Source organism: Melospiza georgiana, chromosome 3 (genome assembly GCF_028018845.1).
Source record: "Melospiza georgiana isolate bMelGeo1 chromosome 3, bMelGeo1.pri, whole genome shotgun sequence".
NCBI classification, from domain to species: Eukaryota; Metazoa; Chordata; class Aves; order Passeriformes; family Passerellidae; genus Melospiza; species Melospiza georgiana.
The window spans coordinates 68611569-68632936 of NC_080432.1; the positions used below are offsets into that span (position 1 = coordinate 68611569).

Genomic DNA, 21368 nt, shown 5'->3' on the forward strand with positions numbered 1-21368 from the left:
TCATTGCATCTCACAGAAATACTAACATTGCTCAAACTACACTGAGGAAAATTTCTAAAAAAGGATTATAGCATGTCTGTTAGTATCCTTCAAGTACTTACAAAGATGTTTTTGCTTTCAGATGTTCATAGTATGATAGGAATTGGGGGTGGAAAACTAATTTTCAAAAGACAACTTCAAAATTATGTATTTGGTGAAAATATAACTTTTGTGAAGCACTCATTGGCTTAGGCTAAAATAGATTCTGTCAAGGCTAGATAGAAATAGCAATATTAGCACCTGATCTGTGAAAGCTGGTTTTCTTTTGACATGCAGTTGCCAATATAAAAAAAATTGCAAATCGGAGGGCTACATATTTATGAGAACCAGTCTCCATAAATCTAAGATTTTATCATGTTAGAAGTTTCTTTCTAAATAAGAACAGTAAACTTGTAAGTGAAACTTGCAAATCAGTTTTATCGCTGTCTATGTGTGCCTATGTATGATTTATAAATACACTTGAAATTCCAAATTGAGCTTGTAAGTAGGTCTGATAACTTTTTCTACTTTCTACATCAATGCTGTGACTCAAACAGCTGCAAATTTTCAGTTCCATGGTCATCTACAACAATAGAAAGCTACAGAAAAGAGGACCGTAGGTTTATTTAGTTGTCTTTCTAAAATAATATCGCATAAATCAGTTTAAAATATTATCTTCCCCTATTACTACAGCACAGACAGCACTTACAGGAACCTCTCTTGTTCCAGGTAGCTGTAGCACTGATTCAAACCAGTAATAGCTTGCCATGATAATAAAATGATTTATTGTCTGCATATTCTGTAAATTACATTCATTCTGAAAAAATAGTAAACTGTCTTCAGGTCTATTTTATATAAGCAATAGTTTCATCATCAAAGCTACAGACAATTAAATACAGAATAACTGATGACTTTAGGCATCAAACAAGTCAAAAGATTGCATTCTTTTAGTGCTTTGTCAGCCCCAGAGCATCTAAAACACAACTGAAAATAGAGGAGACATTTCTGGTCTTGATATAATTTATATGCTGTGAAATATTAAAAATGTGAACCAGAAGTAGAGATACTGCTGGAGGTCAAAAAATTTTGAATTCTTATTAATTTTTTCTAGTTGCTTGGTTGCTTGGTAAACTGCTAGAAAATCATTTCTTGGCAATAACCTTCAGAGATCTTTGTAAAGCAGTTTTACACACTTTAGACATTCTTCCCCTCATGTTGTCACATGTTCTTTATGAGGCTGTCTAGAAATGTTTCCTTATTATTACACGTTTGTCTGAAGTTGGTACACACCTAAATTAAGCCAATTAATTAGTCATGATGGGCTCTTTTCAGCTGCACACTCATTTTCAAATGAATTTATTGAAGTAAAGGATTTACAGCATATGGACTCACAGACTTCTTATGAGTTAAACCGGCATCCATATGTACAGCTTTCAGTAGAGAATGCTAGAGTAATATTTACAATGTAAATATCAACTTTTATTACGTAAGAAACAAATATATCACAACTTTCACTTCACAACATATTTGTTCTGGTTTGATGACTAAAGTCATCTCTTTGAAATACTATGTGGAACTCAAAAATAGCTTGTTCTTGTCATAGACTTTACCAGGTGTCCTTCAGAGGTCCTGAAAAGCAAAGGAGAGATGTGCTTTAGAAGTCACTTCTGCAAGCAGTTGCACCATGAGGTGTATGAGGGCAGACAGCAGGCATTGAGGAACACTTGATACAAAACAATTGTTGTGCTTGGGACTGGCAGGCTGAGATGTGGCTGCTCACAGGGGTTTGCTGGGCATCACACTCAGACCAGACCATAGGATGAGAAAAGAAAGGTTGAAGGATTAAAAATGTTACTGCAGATTAGACTAAATTTGTTACTACAGCACAGAATTGCGCACTTTGAAAAAACCTGTATCCTTGCCTTGAAATGGATACACAAATTCAGGCTGCTCTTTCCACACTACATTAGCAACCGGGCACGGCAATAAAATGCCAAGCAACAGTCAATACTGATTCACCTACAGGTAGATCTGCCTCATCAGTAAAGTCAACAAAAATGGAAAGGACTGAAAATGTTTTTTTCTACGACCTGCTGCACCACTATTCTTTCTCCCTTCGTTAATGCCAGAACTTTGAGAAGCTGCAAAATCCAAGAGCAGATATTTCTTGCAATAATTTTGTCTAGAAAGAACATTTCTTTCCAGAATCATGTTGCTTAAAAATTATTTAATTCCTCAATGCATAAGCAGTTTATGTCCTTTCTAACCTTCAGAAGCTTTAGAGGAATTGCCACATTTGCGGAAAGGAAAAGAACATTTTCTCATTTCATTTCAGTCTTGAAAGGAAATGTCTTTTTTGGGTCAGAGGGATGGGTGGTTCGGGATGATACAAGAAAAGACATTGCTCCAAATTTTATCTTCAAGAATAGTTTTTTAATCTTTTTTCTTACTTTTTGAGACACAGCTGAATGCCAAAAACTATCCCATCATCAATTTCATAATACTTTTTCAAGAATACCAAGCCAAATTTGCTTCTACCTTACTCTTTCAATATTTTGTTCCTGTAAGTGTTGATGTAGAAGGGATTATGTTTCAGTAAACTAAAAAGAAAATAATTGTGAATGACTTTAGAAAAAATAGTAGTAGCTAAATGGAAAACAGTAACTGCAAGATTTGCATGTCAAGTATTTTCTTAAGTACTTGAGTACTACTTATCTTGCTGATGCTCTTAGTTCTAGGGGCAACTTCTTTCTAATGAAAAAGATGTTAAACAAAATCTGTAGCATTTTTTTTAATTAAAAGAAATATCCTTAAGTTTGTTCTCTGAAAAAATAATGATCTTTGTAATTAAAAATCAGTCACTTCTGGTTTTATGCTGCAGTACTCACTGGTAGAAACACCCAAGTGAGTTAGGTGCATTATGAACAGTGCCATTTAATTAGGAATTTTCAGTAGCAGCAATCATGTGATAACATAAAGCTTATTATTAAAATTATTATTTTATTCAGGCACAATGAATGAAGAAATATTAGAAATATAAAGCTTTTCATGGAACATGACTCCCTTTCCTAGAATATCCTGATTTTCTGATAGGCCATACTCCATGTACAAATAATGTAATTTTATGGGTCAAGTCAAGTTGCAGATAGCAAGAGAAAAGACTATATTGGATTCTCACCAGTGGGAGGTGGCTCAGCAGCTCATCTACAGAATCATAGTTTTCTGAAAAGGATGGTTCAAGAAGTTCTGCTTCATCTCGAAGTTTAGCAGGATTTAGCTCTTCCTGGCTGTTGTGAATCAGAAACAAGATTTATTGCTCTCAGAAGAAAAAGCAAAGAATGCAAAGCCTTCTCCTAACTGCAGCTTCTGCACATTCTCTTATACTTAAACCATAGTGTTACAGAACACATGAAACTGCATGTTTAATGAATACAGAGACATGATATTTAAAAGCAGTTGTCTGAGTGAATATACAAACAGAGTACAAGGTCTACAAAAATGTATGCTGGCACGTCTCACCTATACTGATGAGGACATATAGTCCTTCAGGGATTTTCAAATTTTCATTTAATGTGTTTACAGAGAGGAAAATTTTCAACATATTTCTTTATTAAATTGCTATTCATGTTCCATAGCTCTGTTGGTTTTTTTCTTAAGAAAATTTTTTCTAACCAAAAACTATTTAAGAATCTTTTGGAAGATTTTTTAAATTGCCAGATGCCATTTCCTCTTTATTCTTCTATTCTGATTGTGGTGTCTGTTCCAGTCTGGGAAGAAATGTTGTCTGTATTTGAAAACCACGCTATAAACTATCCTATCAAGTCATTAACATTGAGTGCCTTTTGTTTGTCCTCTCTGTACACATACATGGATATAAACCTTTTCTTTCTTAATGCCATAGAAGTATGGAAAGAATACATATGTGCTTTCTTGTAGTACCTTCTTTTTCCAGTTAAAACTGAGTTTAAGTATTTCTTCACAGCCATCTGCTTTCGAAAGCGGCTGTAGTTGTCGGTGAAGACAGCATCGGAGTGGCGTTTGACAGGACTGTCCTGGGAGCTGGCAATACAACAATTACAAAGGAAAAGTTAAGAGATGACATCTGTTTAAAAGAAAATACAATTAAATGAGTGAAATAAGCTTTATGGCATTGATTAGCCTAATAAAAGCAAATTTTCATTTCAGCTTTCATTTCCATCATTGACTTCAGATCTTTCTTCTGCTGAAAAAAAGCCACCGCTTCCATGGCTTACTCTGTATTTTAATAACAAGGATCAAATTCCAAAAATTGTTATTCAGCCTTTTGGGGAACACCTTTTAGTGATTGTTTTCCCATCTCATTTGCCATGGCCTATGCAATTAGGATATATAGTCAATGATCTCTAAAGTCCTTGTCCCATAGTCAATGATCTCTAAAGTTCTGCCATATCAAATACTCAAGTGTGGATTTCATGACTCCTGCCTGTTCTCACACCCCAGGTTGCACTTTTAAATAAAGAGATTTTATTCTAATTTCTATAATTTGTGTGAATATATTTCAGTACAATGCCAAGGTACAACCTGGTTTAAGTTGCAATAAGCTCTTAAAGGACATCATCACTGTTCACATTGAACTCAGTAGAGGTGGAGTCTGCCACTGAGGAAAGGTAGAGTGGAGCATCACATAAATAGCTATAAATACTTATTCTAAGGTTTCAGAAGACGAAACACACCTTGTGAAAGCCAAACCTGGAGGTCTTTTCTTCATGCACAATCTCGGGAAATGCCAGGGTGTTCTATTTTAAATGGTCTAAGTTAGTTTACAGTATATGAGAAAATGGAACTGTATGTTCTGGAACAAAGGCAGCACTGACATAAAGGGAGGACCTAATTTCTACTTGGCTTTTGAGCATATGAAGTAGGCACTCAGTGGTATTGCCACAGTGGCTCACAGCTGCTGTTTATAGATTTGAAAACAAGGGAACTATACAGTGATTCTACCTAGCACGCTGTGCCCATTAGTTTATTGATGTATTGGTCTGGAAGTTGCATCCAGATCCCTATTCTATAAATTTGCCTCATTTTTTGAATTCTGCTGCAATACAGACCTCACAAACATCTGTCAATGTGTTCTATAGCAGAAAAAAACCCTATACCTTTACATTTTCACTATAAACCAATCATTTAGTGATTTCATGGTGTACTTCCCTCTTGTTAAGTACTGAGTAATCAATCACTTTGTATTTACTTTTGCCACTCATCCACCAAGCTAGTAAAAACACTACCGAAAAAAAACCAATTAGCAGTTTGGCATGATAATCATAATATTTCCACAACACATTATCCACACTTTGTGCAGTGTCTGTTGCTCTACCTCTCACAGCTGTGTGAGAAATAAATAGTAACATTCTCATTTAGTAATATCACTAAATACGTTTATAGGATTTTCAGCTCCCCCACAATTATATAGGCTTCTCTTTTGGTACCTCTAAATCACAAAAAGGAGACCTTGGATACAGTAGGGTAAAAAATATTTCCAATAAAGCCAGCTAGGAAAAAAATCTACCTAATGTGTCACCTCACCTAACTCGTTTTCTAATAAGCGAATGCAGATATCTCTTCACAGCAAGTTTAGCCAAAAGATGGCTGTAGACACTGGTGAAAATTCCATCAGCATGCCTTGCATTTCTGAAATGGACAATAAATAAACTCTACAATACAGCCTGGGTTCATATAATTTTGATAATGTTCATTTTGCAAACATACTGCTTTCCTTAATTTAACTATTGTACATGTTAAAGGGAACTAATTTCATAAAATAACTTTCAGATTTTTGCAATATACTTTTTACTTCTTTCCTGGAAAGTGAAAGCATTCATCATGCCAGAATGGCAATACAATCAACATCTCTGCCGACATCCCTACTGCGGCTGTGGGATTTTCTTCCATAACTGAGTCTTCCTTTCCTATTCTCAGTTTGAAAATGTGAGTGATTTTTTGGCAGAAATCAAGTAGTCCATCATCTTTTGTATTTATGATAATAAAGAAACTCACCTATCAATAATTCTGGACAGATCAAAATAGAATTTCTCATTTTCAGGTAGTGTGTTCTGCAAAATATCTGATTCTGACTTTAATGACCCACGGGCATGGTCAGGTTCACTGGCTCCATCAAATGGCATTCTGTTTCCCAATCTGTTGGAGAAAGAAACCGTGTAAAGTAAAGCTGGCTGAGAGTACGAGACACTTTACTGGAGACAACATTCTGGTTTGTGTCAAAATGCACATCTACCTAGTTTCATTGGTAAGGCGTTTAAAAGAAAACTGGATAATTCAAAATCACTTTCAGGTTGAAGCCATGCTTAATGGTAGATTAATTGACATAACAGATCCTTCTCTCAAATTCATATTTTGTAGATAAATATTGTCACTGAACGCAATTTATTCCAGTGCATAATGTATGACAATCACAGTACAAGTGACAACTGTGAAGCTTCTCTTAACAACTGCATTTTTTATAAATGACGGATGAAATTACAGCCTCCACCAAAGTGAAAACTGTTCCTGTGACGTACTTACCTCCCAGTTAAGATATAAGATGTGCATTGAAATGCAGAATGAAACAGTTCTTAGGCCTTCTCCAAAGAAAGCAAATACACCAAGAACTTCAAACTAAATAAAAAGTGCAGTCATGTATCTCTACATGTTTTTATTCTCTCATGTTAGAAGACAAAAAATCTCTTAATCTCTTCAAATGCATCATGGCCATTGCTCTGTATAAACTGATGTACAGTTCACATTTTCGTAAACTGCAATTTCTTATGAAGCGTCATATTTTATCAAGGGCAGTCTGACTGCATAGCGGTGGTTTGGCATCATTCCTTCTGGCTGCTCTGATATTCTGTGGCAGACAAGGAAATCATTGTAGGAAACCCCTGCGTGTGATGACATGCAAAAGTCACACACTAAAACTAAGATAGACTTAAGTCCTTGTAATTTTAAAGTCACCTTTATCACCATTTATATGTCTGATTCATATAAGTCTTCCATCTGGTAAAAAAAAAAGGTGCAAAGTTGCTGTGTAAAACAAACAGGCTCAAGTCACACCTTTTGGAAGTCAGTCAGTGCTTTTTTGCCTGTTTTTCATCGGTCCTTCTACACTGTATGCTTCTCTCACCTAAATGCAAACCGTACCGTTCTGCCATCTGATTTAATTCAGCCGGACCACTAACAGCACCTTCAACCGGCCCAAGCCCGCAGAGGTACACACCTGCCCTCCGCCCTGTCCCCATGGACCGTCCCGGGGCTCACCGTGACCCGCATCCCGTGCGCCCCCCGCGCTCACCGCGCCCCAGTCTGCGGGGCAGCGCTGCTGCAGCCGCCTCGGGAGGAGCGGGCGCGTCCCGGGGCTTTCACGGGCTGGGCTCGGCGGGCACCGCCCGGGACCGCCTGACCGCAGCCTCGCCGCGGGGACCCCGCGCACCGCCCGGTGCCGGGCAAACGCCCGACGGCGAGCGCCGCGCTGCGCGTTCCCCGGGAGGAGCGCGCTTCTCACAGCCCCTTCGGCAGCGGCCGGGGCTGGGCAGGTCCCTGCGGGCGGAGGGGCGCGGATCGGGGCGCGGAGGGGCGCGGATCGGGGCGCGGAGCGGAGCGCGGCCTTACCGCGGGACGGGAGGGAAGGCGGCGCCCCGCGGGGGCAGCGCCCGCGCCCGCCAGCAGAGGGCGCTGAGGAGGGCGAGGGCGAGGAGGAGCGGGGAGGCGCCGCGGTGCTCCATGGCCGCCACCTGCGGAGGGAAGAGCGCAGCCGTCACCCTCCGACCCGGCCCGCCCGCACCCGCTGGCACCGGGGCTTCGTCTCGGGCCGCCGAGCGACTGCCCCGGTCCCGCTCCCAAGCCAGGTCTCTGTCCCGAAAGGCGCCGGCGGCCAGCAGGGTCGCGATGGCGGGGCAGCTGCCCGCGGTCAGGGAGAGCTGGCATCCCCGAAGGCGACCCCGGGCCCGGTGCGAGGGACAGCGGTGCCCCGGGCTCAGCGACTTAAGCGGCAGCAAGAGAGGGTCCCGCCCCGGGTGCCCCGGGCTGTCAGAATCTCTCCCCGCTCCCCGACGGCCGGGATGGCTTCCCTGCAGGTCCGGGAGGGGCGAAGAGGAGCGAGGGTACGGGACGGGGACATGGTTCCGTATGCGCTGGGAAGCTGCCGCTGCGGCGGGGAGAAAGTTACTCACGGAGCCGCGAGTCCGTCGGTGGGTCTGGCCGGGCGGGCGCGGAGCGGAGCGGTGCTGGGGGAGTGCGCCCTGCTCCGCTGCGCGGCTGCCGGGGCGGCGGCAGCAGAGAGTGAGGAGGAGGAGGAGGATGAAGAGGAGGGCTCCGTCTCGCCGCACGCTCTGAGCTGCCCGCCGCGCCACCGCGTTTTATAGCGTTTACACGTTTCTGCTTCCGAAGAAGCAATCACGTTACTGGAGAGACGTCACCCTTCCCAAGGGGACGGTCGCTTTGTTCAGGACAGTCAGAGACTTATATTTAACACATGAGCAGTCGCGTACCTCTTCCCCCTCCCCCTCACCCCCTCGGCCATTATTTGATTTATGTTAATGACATAGTTTTGGAGGAGCGGAGCCCCGTCGGAGGGGAGATTCCGCCTCTCCAGGCGGGAGAGCAGGCGGCCGTCGGGCTCTGCGGGCGCGCCACAGCGCGCATCCCTGCCCGCACCCGGCATGGCCGGAGCGAAGGTGGCTGCGCTCTCTGGGACCCTCCGCTCCCAGCCCACACTCCCCCAGCCCCCGTGCTTCCCTGAGGAGCCCCTTCCGCGCCGCAGGGCTGCTCCTTTCCCCAGCTCCTCGGCAGTGTTTCCATGCTAAGCTGCTCCCTCTCCATCCCCGGCACATGCAGGTCCCTGATGGGGGTTCCTGCCAGAGGTGCGCAGGGAGCTGGTCTGAAAAACAAAAATTTCCTGCGGGTTTTAGTTTTATTTTGGCAGGTGTTGGGGTGCTTTCTACTCTTCTTGTTTGAACTGCGTGCGTGTTCAGTTCGTGGAACACGGATTAAGCCCCACATCCGAGCGCCTCTTGGTGCCGCCGAGCACGGCCGTGCTTGTGACAGTTCCGCTGCGCGGGCGCGCAGGGAGCGCGGCTGGAGCGTGTGTTAAACCCCCCTGAGCAGCAGGGGGATCAGCTCTTCCCTCTAGGGTGTCTTAAACCCAAACCTCGGGGATGCCACAGCAAGGGAGAATCGGTTTCAAGCCTTTGATTTTTCTCCTTCGAATTTTGCCTGCCTCAGAGAGATCTGAGGGCAGCAGAGAAAGAAACACAGGGGAAGTGAGCGTGGGACCCGCGGGCGGGCCGGCAGGACGGCGCTGCTCCAGCAAGCACCTCTTCACTACCCCACCGTGTCTTTTCGGTCCTGCCCTGAAATATTTGCCAAACAATCGCGGAAGAATTTCAGCTGTAAAGATCATAATCCTTTTTTTTTTTTTTTTTTTGCTTTTTTTGCCTTTTTCTTGAGTTTTTGTGCCTCTAATCCTCCTACTCATTAGGTAACGATTGTACCAAATCCATACAGACGATTTCACCATTTCTTCTTACTTCTAATAAGTTTTTCTGTTTCATGTTTCACTAAAGGTTAGGCAGGCTCAATGCCGAAGATTCTGAGATGCTTAATCACATTTTCTAATTCAGTTACATAAAGAATAAGTGAATTAGATTAAAAATGCCTGGAAATTTGTTTCTCGGATGACAGCTATGAATAAAACCAGAGTTCCTGCAGTAGTCTAATTTCAGGAAATTTTCCCCTTGTTACTACATAACTAGGGGTCGAAGGAGCTATTCTGCTCCGGAATGGCGGGATGAGCATCAATGGCACCGAATCCCCTCACCTCAGAAATATCCCGGCTAGGGCGCATAGGCGTTGTGCAGTGTGCACGACCCGGGGGACCGCGGTGGTCTTCACTCAACTACTCGCAGGAGGAGGGAGGAAGGGGAAAGCCATCTCCTGGTGGCGCAGGGACGCGTGGCTGGAGCACTGCCAAGTGTGCCGTTGCCCAATCTCCCGGCCTGGAGCGGCGAGGGACGAAGGGAGGCTGCACCGGGACCCCGCGGCCAGGGCGGCTCCGAGGGGGCCGCGGCTGCCCCCGCTCCCGCTCCTCAGCCCCGGTTCCCAGCCCTTCTCCTCCTCCTCAGTCCCGCTCCTCAGCCCCGGTTCCCAGCCCCTCTCCTCCTCCTCAGTCCCGCTCCTCAGCCCAGCTCCCAGCCCCTCTCCTCCTCCTCAGTCCCGCTCCTCAGCCCGGTTCCCAGCCCCTCTCCTCCTCCTCAGTCCCGCTCCTCAGCCCAATTCCCAGCCCCTCTCCTCCTCCTCAGTCCCGCCCCTCAGCCCGGTTCCCAGCCCCTCTCCTCCTCCTCAGTCCCGCTCCTCAGCCCCGGTTCCCAGCCCCTCTCCTCCTCCTCCTCAGTCCCGCTCCTCAGCCCAGCTCCCAGCCCCTCTCCTCCTCCTCCTCAGTCCCGCTCCTCAGCCCCGGTTCCCAGCCCCTCTCCTCCTCCTCCTCCTCAGTCCCGCTCCCGCCGAGGGCACCGCTGCGGGAAAAGCCAAAGGCTGCAGGCAGCAGGAAGCACAGAAGAAAGAAGTTTCCTCCCAGCGCTAGCAAGCCTGAGCTAGCGCAGCCTGGAGAGGGGTCTCGCAGGAGTCCTGCGGGCTGCGGTCCCTGGCAGGGAGGAGGGGAGCGGCCAACTCGGTCTGAGGGATGCGTGAAAAACAAGTCTGCTGTCAGTCGCTATGTATGTGCGGTATGGATGGATGGATGGCTGCGTGCTCTGAGGAGACCAAAAATTGGACTCACTGGCAAATCAGGGCTTTCTTACCATACTGAACCATCTGGGGCTGTGATGTACTGCACTGCACCCTTCCATACCGTACCTGGTGAATCTGGTTTGCTGTAACTTTTGTTTTTGCAGGTGGTACACTAGGTTGGACAACATGCTGTCAGGCCGGCTAAAGGGGCCTGAGAACCTCTCTAGAGATGACAGTGTTGATAAAGAAACCTCTCTAGGGGTCCCTTAACGATCTGAGAAATCTGTAGTGCATCCAATCTTACAATACCATCTATTTTCCCTATTCTATAGACAAGAAACTGAGTCATAGGGGGATTGAGTGGTTCCTCTTGTTTACTCAGGAAGTCTCCAGTGGAGCTTTGAATTGGCCCCAAATGCCCCAAGCACCTTTCAGTTGCACCAACAACTGCCTCATTTCCCTTCAGCATCCTGTTGCAAGCCACCATCTCCTCTTCTTGAAGACAAACTGAGGAAGAGATGGCGCCTCCCCCTTTCTCCTTAGTCCTTCCTCACATTTCTTGAGAGGATTTTCATTGAAGGAGGTTGGTTTGGGATGACTGACAAGGGTTTGGGGTGGCAATCCAAATTTTATCTTTTCCAGTTTCCCCCCCCCCCACCCCCCCCAAAGCTTACATACACTACTATTTCCACATTTGATAAGAGTAAGTCAGTAAAAGAGAAATAGTTCTTTATAAACAGACAGATGGAGAAAAGACCCTTTTCCATTGACATCCTAAGTGAGTCCTCCAAGATCTAGACAGATGAACCCTTTTCAGATGGTAGCTCCCACTGTTACTGGAAAACCTGTGCCCTTTCAGGAAAGCGTCATTTGGGAGAAAATAGTGCTCAAGAGCCCAGGATAATAATTAAACACAGGCAACTCCTGGAAAATCAAGTATTTTTCAGTGCTTTTTACAGGAATCCTGGTGCACAGCACCCTCATATTTACTGAACGTTTTATTTTATGTGTTATCAAATATCTTTTGATTACTCTCCATTTTTGCTTTAATTTCTTCTTTAATGTTCCACTTAATAAAACAAAAAAATAAAAAAGTTACAATTATATTAAAAAAAATTAAAAAGTTACAATTATATTAAAATTTTAAAAGTTACAATTATAAAATTGCAATATTTAGGAATGATGGAGAACCAATTAGACAAAATAGACCAAAGAGCAAAAGTTTTCTGAAAAGTTGTCTTACTATTTGTGTACAAACTTATGCAATGTACATAAATCAAGTATTACCTAAAATAGCTAGATCATCTGGAGTAAGAAATTTGGGAGTTCTAAGGTTTGTAGTCAGATTTGCTAACTATTTTTAGCATGCAAAATTGTTCTGAAATTGATGTGCTAAAAATCTCTTAAAGCCAAATCCTTCGAAGAGAGAAACCAGCTTATTTCCATGAAGGACCTGCTTAGCATTTACCAAATTTATCATGTAATTGTATTTGAAAAAGAGAATTACATCAGAAATAGAATTAAAATTTTGTTTTGGGAAAAAAAAGGAGATAAAAATACTAAGAGACTTGTTTTAGGACTTTCATATTCTATCAGAAAAGGAAACTTCTACTGACTCATGAGCTCTCTCTTACGAATCATTGGGTTAGCAGAATGTCCCCTGTGCATTACAGCTCATGTTGCTGTGGATGACTTCAGAAACTCTGCCTTTGATCCCATAGCCACAGCACATTGATCCATGAGTTTTTAGAGCTTATAGAGCAGATTAATGGTGCACTACTAGTCAGCAGCTAACAGAACAGCTTTTTCATCTTTTACAAAAGTGATAACAGGATAATTCAAGAGGCTGTGTCTGAAGAATAAAAAAATACAACTAAAAACTGATAAACTAACATGGCCTTCTCTAATCCTTTAATGGCATGATTAGCATATTCTCCAATATCTGTTTTCACCATCATGTTGCACTGCTGGATCCCACTCTCATAAATGTTCATATTCCTCAATATCACCTGGTTTGAAAAAATGGATGAAGTGCTGAAAGGAAAATGCTGAAACTTTTTCCAGCATCACTTTCTTGGCAGCTGTCTCTGAATGCTTCTCAGAAGAGATAAGGAGAAAACCATCAGTTTGTTCTTTTAGATAAGTTTATTACAGAAGTACAATCCACATACCTTTAGCCTGAGTGAGTTCTGCAGACTCAGAAATGTGATGCCAAGCAGAATAAAACACACAAATTTTTAAATTAAAAACTCATGAGTTGCCTTCTGCAACAGAAACATTCAGGAGAATAGTGCTTGTCTCCTCAGATCCCAGGCTGCGGGAGGGTCACAGGTGGAATATGGGAGCCTTCATTTCCTCTCTCACCCTTTTTGAGTCCTGCTTTCAGGTCAAAAGTGTGGATTCTCAGAACAGACTTATCAACCGAAGCAAACTCCCGCAACATGTAAATTGTATTAACAAACATTATCCTCTCTACACCACTTGAAGAAGTTCCTCCTGTTCCAGGTGGTACCTTTGCATTATTAATCTGTGTGGGATAATAATTTTCAAACCAGCTTTCAAAACCACTGGAACATTTGGATTATGCCCATGACTCCCAAACAGACTTCCACCGCTTGCATTCGTATGTCTGGGTATGTCACCAGCATCCACATCAGAGACTTGCTTGATTAAAACTACTGAATAGATGTAGTGATGAGCAAAAGGCATGCACGAGAGCTGCTGACTCCTGTGATACTTCCAAGGTTCTTTTCCCCTTGCCTGGGATGTTATCTGGGAAAATGCTTCTAGTATAGTTCTGTGCTTTCATATCCCTGCTCCTTCAGCCCAGAATGCAATCTCAGCTTCTCTCAAAGACTCCAAAGTGGTTTGGGAAGATATTTTGTTCTCCGTATGCTTATGTTGCCTGGTATTTGTGTGGACTATTGCTTCATGTCCATCTGGTTCATGATATGCAGCTGTCCTAGAAGTGTCGTTCCGAATTCCTTCTCATTCTTTAGCATGGATGGATGTGATGTTTTTGCCATCCCCCTCTCACTATCAGACACGTATTCTGCACTCATACCACCGGAGGATCTGTGACCACACAAGCTTTAACAGGAGCTTTAACATATCTCGTTTTCTTTCAAAGCAATTTCCTTCTAATGTTTCACTTGACTTGTTTAAAGGATTCCATTTACCTTAAAGCCCAGAACCACATGGTAATCCAAAGTTTGTCAGAAAGAAAAGTAGTTTCTGGTTTGGTCATGTTGTATTATTTGTTTTGAACAAGGTCTCTGAAATATGCCCTATTTCTATCAGCACATTTATAATCTTCAAATTTCAGCTAAGGATCAGATGATTCTTTCATCACCAGGTATGTTCCCCTCCTCCTTCAGCTACTCCAACCCAATCTTCTTCTTAGCAAATCTAAAATAATCTCTGATGTGACAAGAATGTGTATTTTAGATGTCATAACAGTCAGTCTGAATTTCCCATTCATTTTTACCCAGCTCTTTTCTTCATGGTTTTGGACATACAAAACCATATTTTTCTATGGTGAACTTTGAAAAATTACTTTATTTTTTATGATGCTCTTACATGTGTAAATATCTCCAAGATAATATCTAATTATCTAAACAGATACTAAGAACCATCTTTCAAACCCATGTCCCTACATTTTCCCCCTGCTCTGAGGCCTGTCAAGTGTCCTACAGGATGGGACCTTATGGAAGCCCTCTTGTTTCTACCTGCACAAAAGGAATGCAGAATCGAAATAACCTCCAAAATCCATTTGGATTATCTGTTAAAAGTAAAACCCATAAACAGTGCCATAGTGGAGTTGAAAATTTAGAAATCTGAGACCAAACCTGCCTAGGGTGCCTTATCTCACTGTGATTCACTACTGACACTCACCATATGTAGTCTACAAGTTTTTTGGGATCTTGGGGAATCCAAGCTTCCTTGGGAAACTAACGATGGTAATGACAAGGAGCGCATCTGCAGATGCAGGCAAGCTGTTAGAAGTCTCTTTGCCTCCTTAACTAATTCCTGTACAGATGCCTTAGGTTTTAGCTTTTATATTTTTCAGATTCTGTACTGCTTTAGTGTGTAGTTCTGAGCTTCACATTAGGGGATGGTAAGCTCTCTTCACAGAGTAGGCAGACAAAACAATTCCTTCTCTAGCTGGGGACCAAGGACAACTGATTCAACTGTCAGGCCCAAGAGCATAAACAACAAAAGCTTGAAGAGAGAAACACAAGAAGGATGGGACTTCATGGGCTAAAGCTGTAACTGGACAATTAACTCAAATATGGTACTGAACCAGAACTTATAAAAGTGAGAGACTTTATGACCGGTCATCCATTTTGTGACCATTTTGTGTTCATCTTGGGTGTAGCCTTGGCTTGGCTCTTGTACTGCCCAAGGTGTATTCACTGAGGCCTTTTAATAAGTACCTAATTTAACACCATCTAGTCTCTGTTCTAGGTCAGCCTTCTCAAGGTATCAGTTTTGCAAAAGAATGCATGAAGTATAAAAGAATTTACTCCATTTCCACATTTGTAACTATATGATAGGAAGCTTTCATGGGTTGTAATAGTAACATCTGTGCTGAAAACACTGGTATACTTCCCCAATTTTGCATAGATCCTTTTTCCTGTGTATAATACAAGATGCTGGTTCTAGGCTGTGTGGACAAATTCTTTTTGTCTTCCTCAGTGAATGCTGCTACTATTGCACTGTCTGGAGGCTTGTGAGAGCAGACATACCAGCTCAGGATATAAAAAACCCCACGTCAGTCGGGCTGGAAGGCTCATCTTAAGATGCTAATTATGCCAAGATAACTTTATCCCTTGAACTGACCTAATCATCACAAGTTCTTTATTTACCAAGCTGAAAAAGGAAACCATCTAAAAGCTAGAGCAGAAACAAGCTAAAAATGCTTCAGTCTCAAGCAATTACCACTATTGTCTTCACAGAAAAAGAGCTGAGAGAGGTTTTCTAAAACTGTCCATGTGTATAAAGAGCATAGTGTAACGTGCTGTCTCTAGCACTACTCTAAGCCTAATGTGCATTATTGTGGCTGTGGAAATCTATATTCACATTTAGTTGCCACAAAGAAGCCAAATAGAAGAAAATAGCCACCTGTTGGTTTATCATCCTTAATAAATGATATAATTTGAACTTGACTGTTTTTGAAAGAGTTTCTGTAGTCTTCATGGACAAGAGAGATACCGTTCCAACTTAGTTTGTCATTTAGTTCAACTCCACAGGTCACTCGAACAAACGATAACTTCCTACGTCTTGTTTAATTGGCTTCTTGGCCAATACATCAATGGCTAATTACCCTTTCCATCTTACATGAAGCATTGAAAGAGTTCCAGTAAACATAGCACCACAGTCAATATATTCCCCTTTATTAAGTATGTGTGAATAGATGCAATACTAATAAGTTCCTAAGAGATTTTGGGAAATGGCAGTCATCACAAAGATAAAAGATATTATTAGGCACAGCAACACCTTTGATAGTCATCCTGTGTGCTGTCATTGTGTGTGTGTATAATTGTATTCTGCAGTTTGTTTGCAGTTTTGGATGTGACAAATAAATTAAAGTGATTTCTGCAGAAATAAGTGAAACATTCAGCACCAGAATTGGCACTATTGAATATCAATATTAAAATGTTGCTAATTGTTAGACTTAAGCCATGGACCTTAGCACCTTAAAATTTGCTAAACTTTCGGTTCAAATTGTACTAAATCATGAATTCATAAATTATTAATATAGATTTGAATCTTGCTCCTGGTGACTCTGTGTCAATCATGTGGTTACATTGATAGCTGCACAGTAAAAATAACTGTGTAACTATTTTCCAGCATGTAAGTACAGGATTTTCAAGTATTATTTCATGTAGTAAATAATTATTCTGTACACTTCAGCAGTCCAAGTCACAGGTAATTTTTTTGTCTGGCCTGCGATATTATCTGGTTTAATAGAAAAATTTTCCATAGATGTGAAATCACACAATGTCACAATAGAAAATTATATCACAGACCCACACATCACTAGGTGTGAAAAGGAAAGAAAAGGTCATCTCTTGCAGATATTCTTCCTGGTTTATTTTCAGAGATGCTCTCAGGTTGCTTCTAGTAGCTTCAGCTTGGAAAGAGAGGGGAGGATCTTTCAGAATGGTTAGAAGATTACCCAGACAGGGCTTCTTTGTCTATTGACATTACTCAAAAACTGTTGTAATTTTGAACACTGGGTTCAAAGACTTTCAGAGTGAAATGGTAGCAGAACAATTTGCTCAAAGAGGTTTACCCTTTCCTCAGATCTTGAAATAAATAGTACAGCTTGGTTTTTAAGAGAAATGGTGGTTTAAACTGGAGCTGAATCCACAGTCCTGTCTTGGCCTCTATTCCCTTATGCACATTGATCCATCCAGAATTTTATGGCTCAGGAAGCTCATCCTCAGCACAGCTTGTGGTTCAGGTGTCTGTGACTACACAGGGTCAAGGATGAGCTTCTCCCAAGCAGAAACAGGGGCTGCACCTCCCAACTTGACTGCCACTGGCAGGCTAGGAAAAACTTAATGATTGTCAGTTGAAAAGTTGAAAAGTTGAAGTTGAAAAGCATAGGAATGTGCAGTCTAGTCATATTTTAGCTACCCACTATGTACACTGCCCAGTAAATAACTGTGCTTACTAATAAGGCTGCATACAATTCTTCATGCAGACTTTGTGCACACAGTAAAAGACAGCTGAATAAAATTGTCCTAATAGATAAAAGGTTACAGGGTCACTCAGAAATGCATGTCATGTACAAATTTAGGAGCATGAAAATAAGCCAGAAACTGGAGTCATTAAAAAAATTTCAGACTCCTTTTTGCCTCGTCCTCCAGAAAGCTCCAGACAAAGCTGAACCCAAAGGGACCTCTCTCAGATCTATCAGAATAATGCATTTTGTCAATTCCTCATGCTGTCTAAAGGAAGTAAACATTAAAAACAATCTTTTCGCAAGCTTTTAAGAGACTATCCTGCTGGGGACAGTTTGTCTTCAGACAATCTTGATTACAAGCAGGATCATTGTAATGTTTGCCTCAACAGTCAGAGGAGAGACTGGCTGTCTGATGCTAGAACTGTCTTTGCTCTTCTTTGCTTTCCAAACCCACCTAAATGCCCCTCCAGAAGTGATCTTTACCAGAGTGAGAATCGAGAAAAACTTCTCTGTAGTCTTTCTTGCTATTATCCAATTTCATAGGCACATAATCCAGAGAGATGAGATAATACAAAAACCTCTGTTGAACAGAAGTACCAAGATTACAAGGCTGTAATCCAGAGGTTCCTAACCCTGCTCTCACATCAAATAATAGAAGGAATGGCCAAGCATTGATTCACCATGTCCTTTGTTGTCAGCTTCTCATGTGTCTGCACAAGGATGGAAGGATCACCCTGATATCCCTACAGAAATTTTTACGTGCTCAGAGAGAGACTGGGCAGCTGAGATGGGCAGAGTAGTCATGTGTTTTCGCAGGGAAGAAACTTTCAAGAAACAGAAGTCATTTGACAGATAAAAATTCTGTTCCTAAATTATCATCAAACTAGTTCTTAAACTGGAATGATGTGCTTTATGAAATTATATTCTGATTCAACAGAGTTATTAAATATATGAGTAATCTTACTGCAGCCAATAATAGAGCAATATAGATTAAACCACCAGCAGTCAGCGAGAGCATTTGGGAGGTTGAGGGTAGATTGTGAACAAGTTTTTTCTGGATTGGGCTTGTGCAGCAAGGCCCTCAGTTGTGTGTCTAGCATATCCCATTTGCAAACCTACCCCTTAAGTACAGAAATATATAATACAGGGTATTTCTTATTTTCTTTTTATTCACTTTTGTGGTTTAACCCAGCCAGCAACCAAGGCCCACTCAGCCCCTCACTCACTCCTGCAGCAGCAGGATCAGGGAGAAATTCTGAAGGGCAAAAGGTAGAAAACTCACAGGCTGAGGCAAAAAACAGTTCAATAGGAAAAGCAGAAACTGTGCACACAAGCAAAGCAAAATAGGGAATTAATCCACTGCTTCCCATGGGCAGGCAGGTGTCCAGGAGACCAGGGCCCCATCACAGGTAAGAGTTACTTGGGAAGACAGACCCTCACTCCAAACGTCCTCCTTTCCTTCTTCTTCCTCCCACTTTATCCATTCTGAGGAAGGCATAATGTGGTCTGGAATATACCTGTGGTCATTTTGGGTCACCTGTCCCTGATGTGTCCCCTCCCAACCTCCTGTTCACCCCAAGCTTCCCTTGCCATGTGGCAGTAGGAAAGGCAGAAAAGGCCTTGGCTCTGCAGTAAGCCCTGGTCAGCAGTAACAAAAGTATCTCTGTTTTATTAACCCTGTGTTCAGCACAAATCCAGAAAATATCCCCATGCTCCTGTCCCAGCCAAAACCAGCACAACTGTTTTGTTGCAGTGTTAAATAAGCAGCCTTGAAACTTTTTGATTGCTAGTGACTCAGATTTTGAGTATAAGCCCAACAAGACTGTCTGAAACATTCCTGGTTTATTTTTAAATCTTTGTAATGCCCAGCACTGGAAGCAGCTTTTAAATCACCTTGCCATTTAATGTCTTACAGGTGCTTTGAATGAAGGAGGAACATCTACTTATACCTCTGTGAACTGAGAAAATGCACTCAAATGTATGTGATGACATCTAGCCTTCAGTACCTATAAAATGTCTGTCAGAAGGCATGTAGATGCATATGCTTTGTTTTGGATCAGGGAATGATCATTTCAGGCATCTTTCAGGAACACCGTCAGGACATCAAACACACTCACACTTCCCTTATTTTGTGAAGTCATGGTATATCCGACATTCTCCAGTGCTTTTGGATTAGTTGAATCCTGTCAATCTACACTGAGCTTTCACAGTGTTCTTATTTCTCTCCTATATATTTTTGGTTTTATTGGGAATATCTCTGCCCTAGAGCAGGTTTCATGTATTGGTGAAAGAGATAAAAATTTGAAAATGCTTAACTTTGGTGTCTCAGAGACAGTTTAATTTTTTTAAGCTAATACATTTCAAACATGATTACATGATGTGGAAATGTATTTAATGTTCAGTTTCCTTGTCAGAAGTGATTCAATGCCTAGAAGCATTTAGAAGCTTTGAAAGATTTAATTTAGTGTATATACAAGTACCCAAAAATGTGTTCTTGTGCATGCAGAAATTTTTATAGAAGTAAGTTTTATATTACCCAAAATGATCCAAAAATATCTTCACCCTGACCTAGTGCATTGTGGAGTTATGAGAATTTTGCAAGGCAATTCAAAATTTTTCTAAATGTTTTCTGCCACTCAGTACTGACAAAAAGGTGTCTGTATCTTTCCATGACATTTGCCCAAGGGATTAGGGGGGAAAAAAAGAAAAAAAGATCAGTGCTTTGATGCTGGCATACTAGTGCTAGAGAGCTTACCACACACAAACCAATCAATTCCTCAAAGTGATTTTCTATATAAGAAAGTTCTGGCAGAACAACAAAACAATGGGATAGAGTGAAGATCTGTGTATTTTTATCATCTTAACTATCCACAGATAGATACTCTGGAACTAAATGGAGAAGCACTAAAGGAGAAAAGAAAATCTACAGTCTGTCTAGAAACGGTTTAAAGTGAGTTCTTCCCTCTTATTAAAGAAACCCAACAACTTTAGAAGATCACCAGGATATACAGTACAGTAACAGGGCACAGGGACTCCTGCTTGCCTCTCCATGTACTCAAGCACTAGACTGATCAGTCTAGGAGATTCATCCCATTTCAATGTGCAATTAATCATCAGCAACTTCTCCATACATGTCAAAGAAATGCATATCACTGCCAGATGTGGTTTGTGCTCTTCTTAAGTTGGAACAAGAGAGCAGCATCATCCTTCCTTCCTTCATACACATGAACATACTGCTATAAAATAAAGTGGATTGATATGGATGCAGATCCCACATGAACTAGACAGGAATAATTTTGCATTCCAGTGCCTTTCCATACTGCTCCTAGTCATAGGCACGTCAGACAGTTATGTCCTAAATCAGCAAATCCAATTTCCTCCTATCTCAGTCCCATCACTGTGCGTAATCCCTTTCACGATTAAGCTACTCTTGTTTAAAAGAACTCCTTGCTCTAAAATAGGGCGACTGCTCCTTCACAGCCCTCGGCACACAATCACTTGATTCTGCTGCTAAATAGATGAAAACATGTCTCTGATGCAGAATGTCTCCGGGAATGCAGACAGGAAACATGTTCACTGAAATAGCTCCTCAATCCAGCCCATGCCCATCAGGCGTTGCCACAGTCATGCACCGGCGTCGTCAGAAACTTGATGGAAGCCAAAAGCACTCACAGAAGTCAAAAGCGGAAACAAGACTCACAAACCAGACTCCTCCAGAGTTGTTTCCTTAACCTGCAAACTGTTTGAGGGCAAAAGCATGGAATAAGGCACAGACCCCACCTGGCAGTGAGGCCAGAGATCTGTAGTGGCGTCACTGGTGTTGCTGCTGCTACAGTGTGAGACTGCTGCTTTGTGTGCTTCAAAAAGAGCTGCTGCCAGCAGCGGTTCACCTATTGAGTGC

The 21368-nt window shown here is 42.2% G+C and overlaps 1 protein-coding gene across 2 annotated transcripts; it reads right to left on the reverse strand.

Annotated features, from left to right (window-relative positions):
- Positions 1-783: 783 nt before the first annotated feature.
- VIP (vasoactive intestinal peptide) lies at positions 784-8328 on the reverse strand. Of its 2 annotated transcripts, XM_058020822.1 has the most exons (7): positions 8220-8328; positions 7660-7781; positions 6052-6192; positions 5581-5685; positions 3958-4077; positions 3197-3305; positions 784-1647 (listed from the first exon to the last, which is right to left on the reverse strand). In XM_058020822.1, the coding sequence occupies exons 2-7, from the start codon at positions 7770-7772 to the stop codon at positions 1639-1641; spliced, it is 597 nt and encodes a 198-aa protein (XP_057876805.1). In that variant the 5' UTR covers positions 7773-7781; positions 8220-8328; the 3' UTR covers positions 784-1638. The 2 variants fall into 2 exon arrangements, with proteins under 2 accessions (XP_057876805.1, XP_057876806.1); XM_058020823.1 differs by lacking the exon at positions 5581-5685.
- Positions 8329-21368: the final 13040 nt, after the last annotated feature.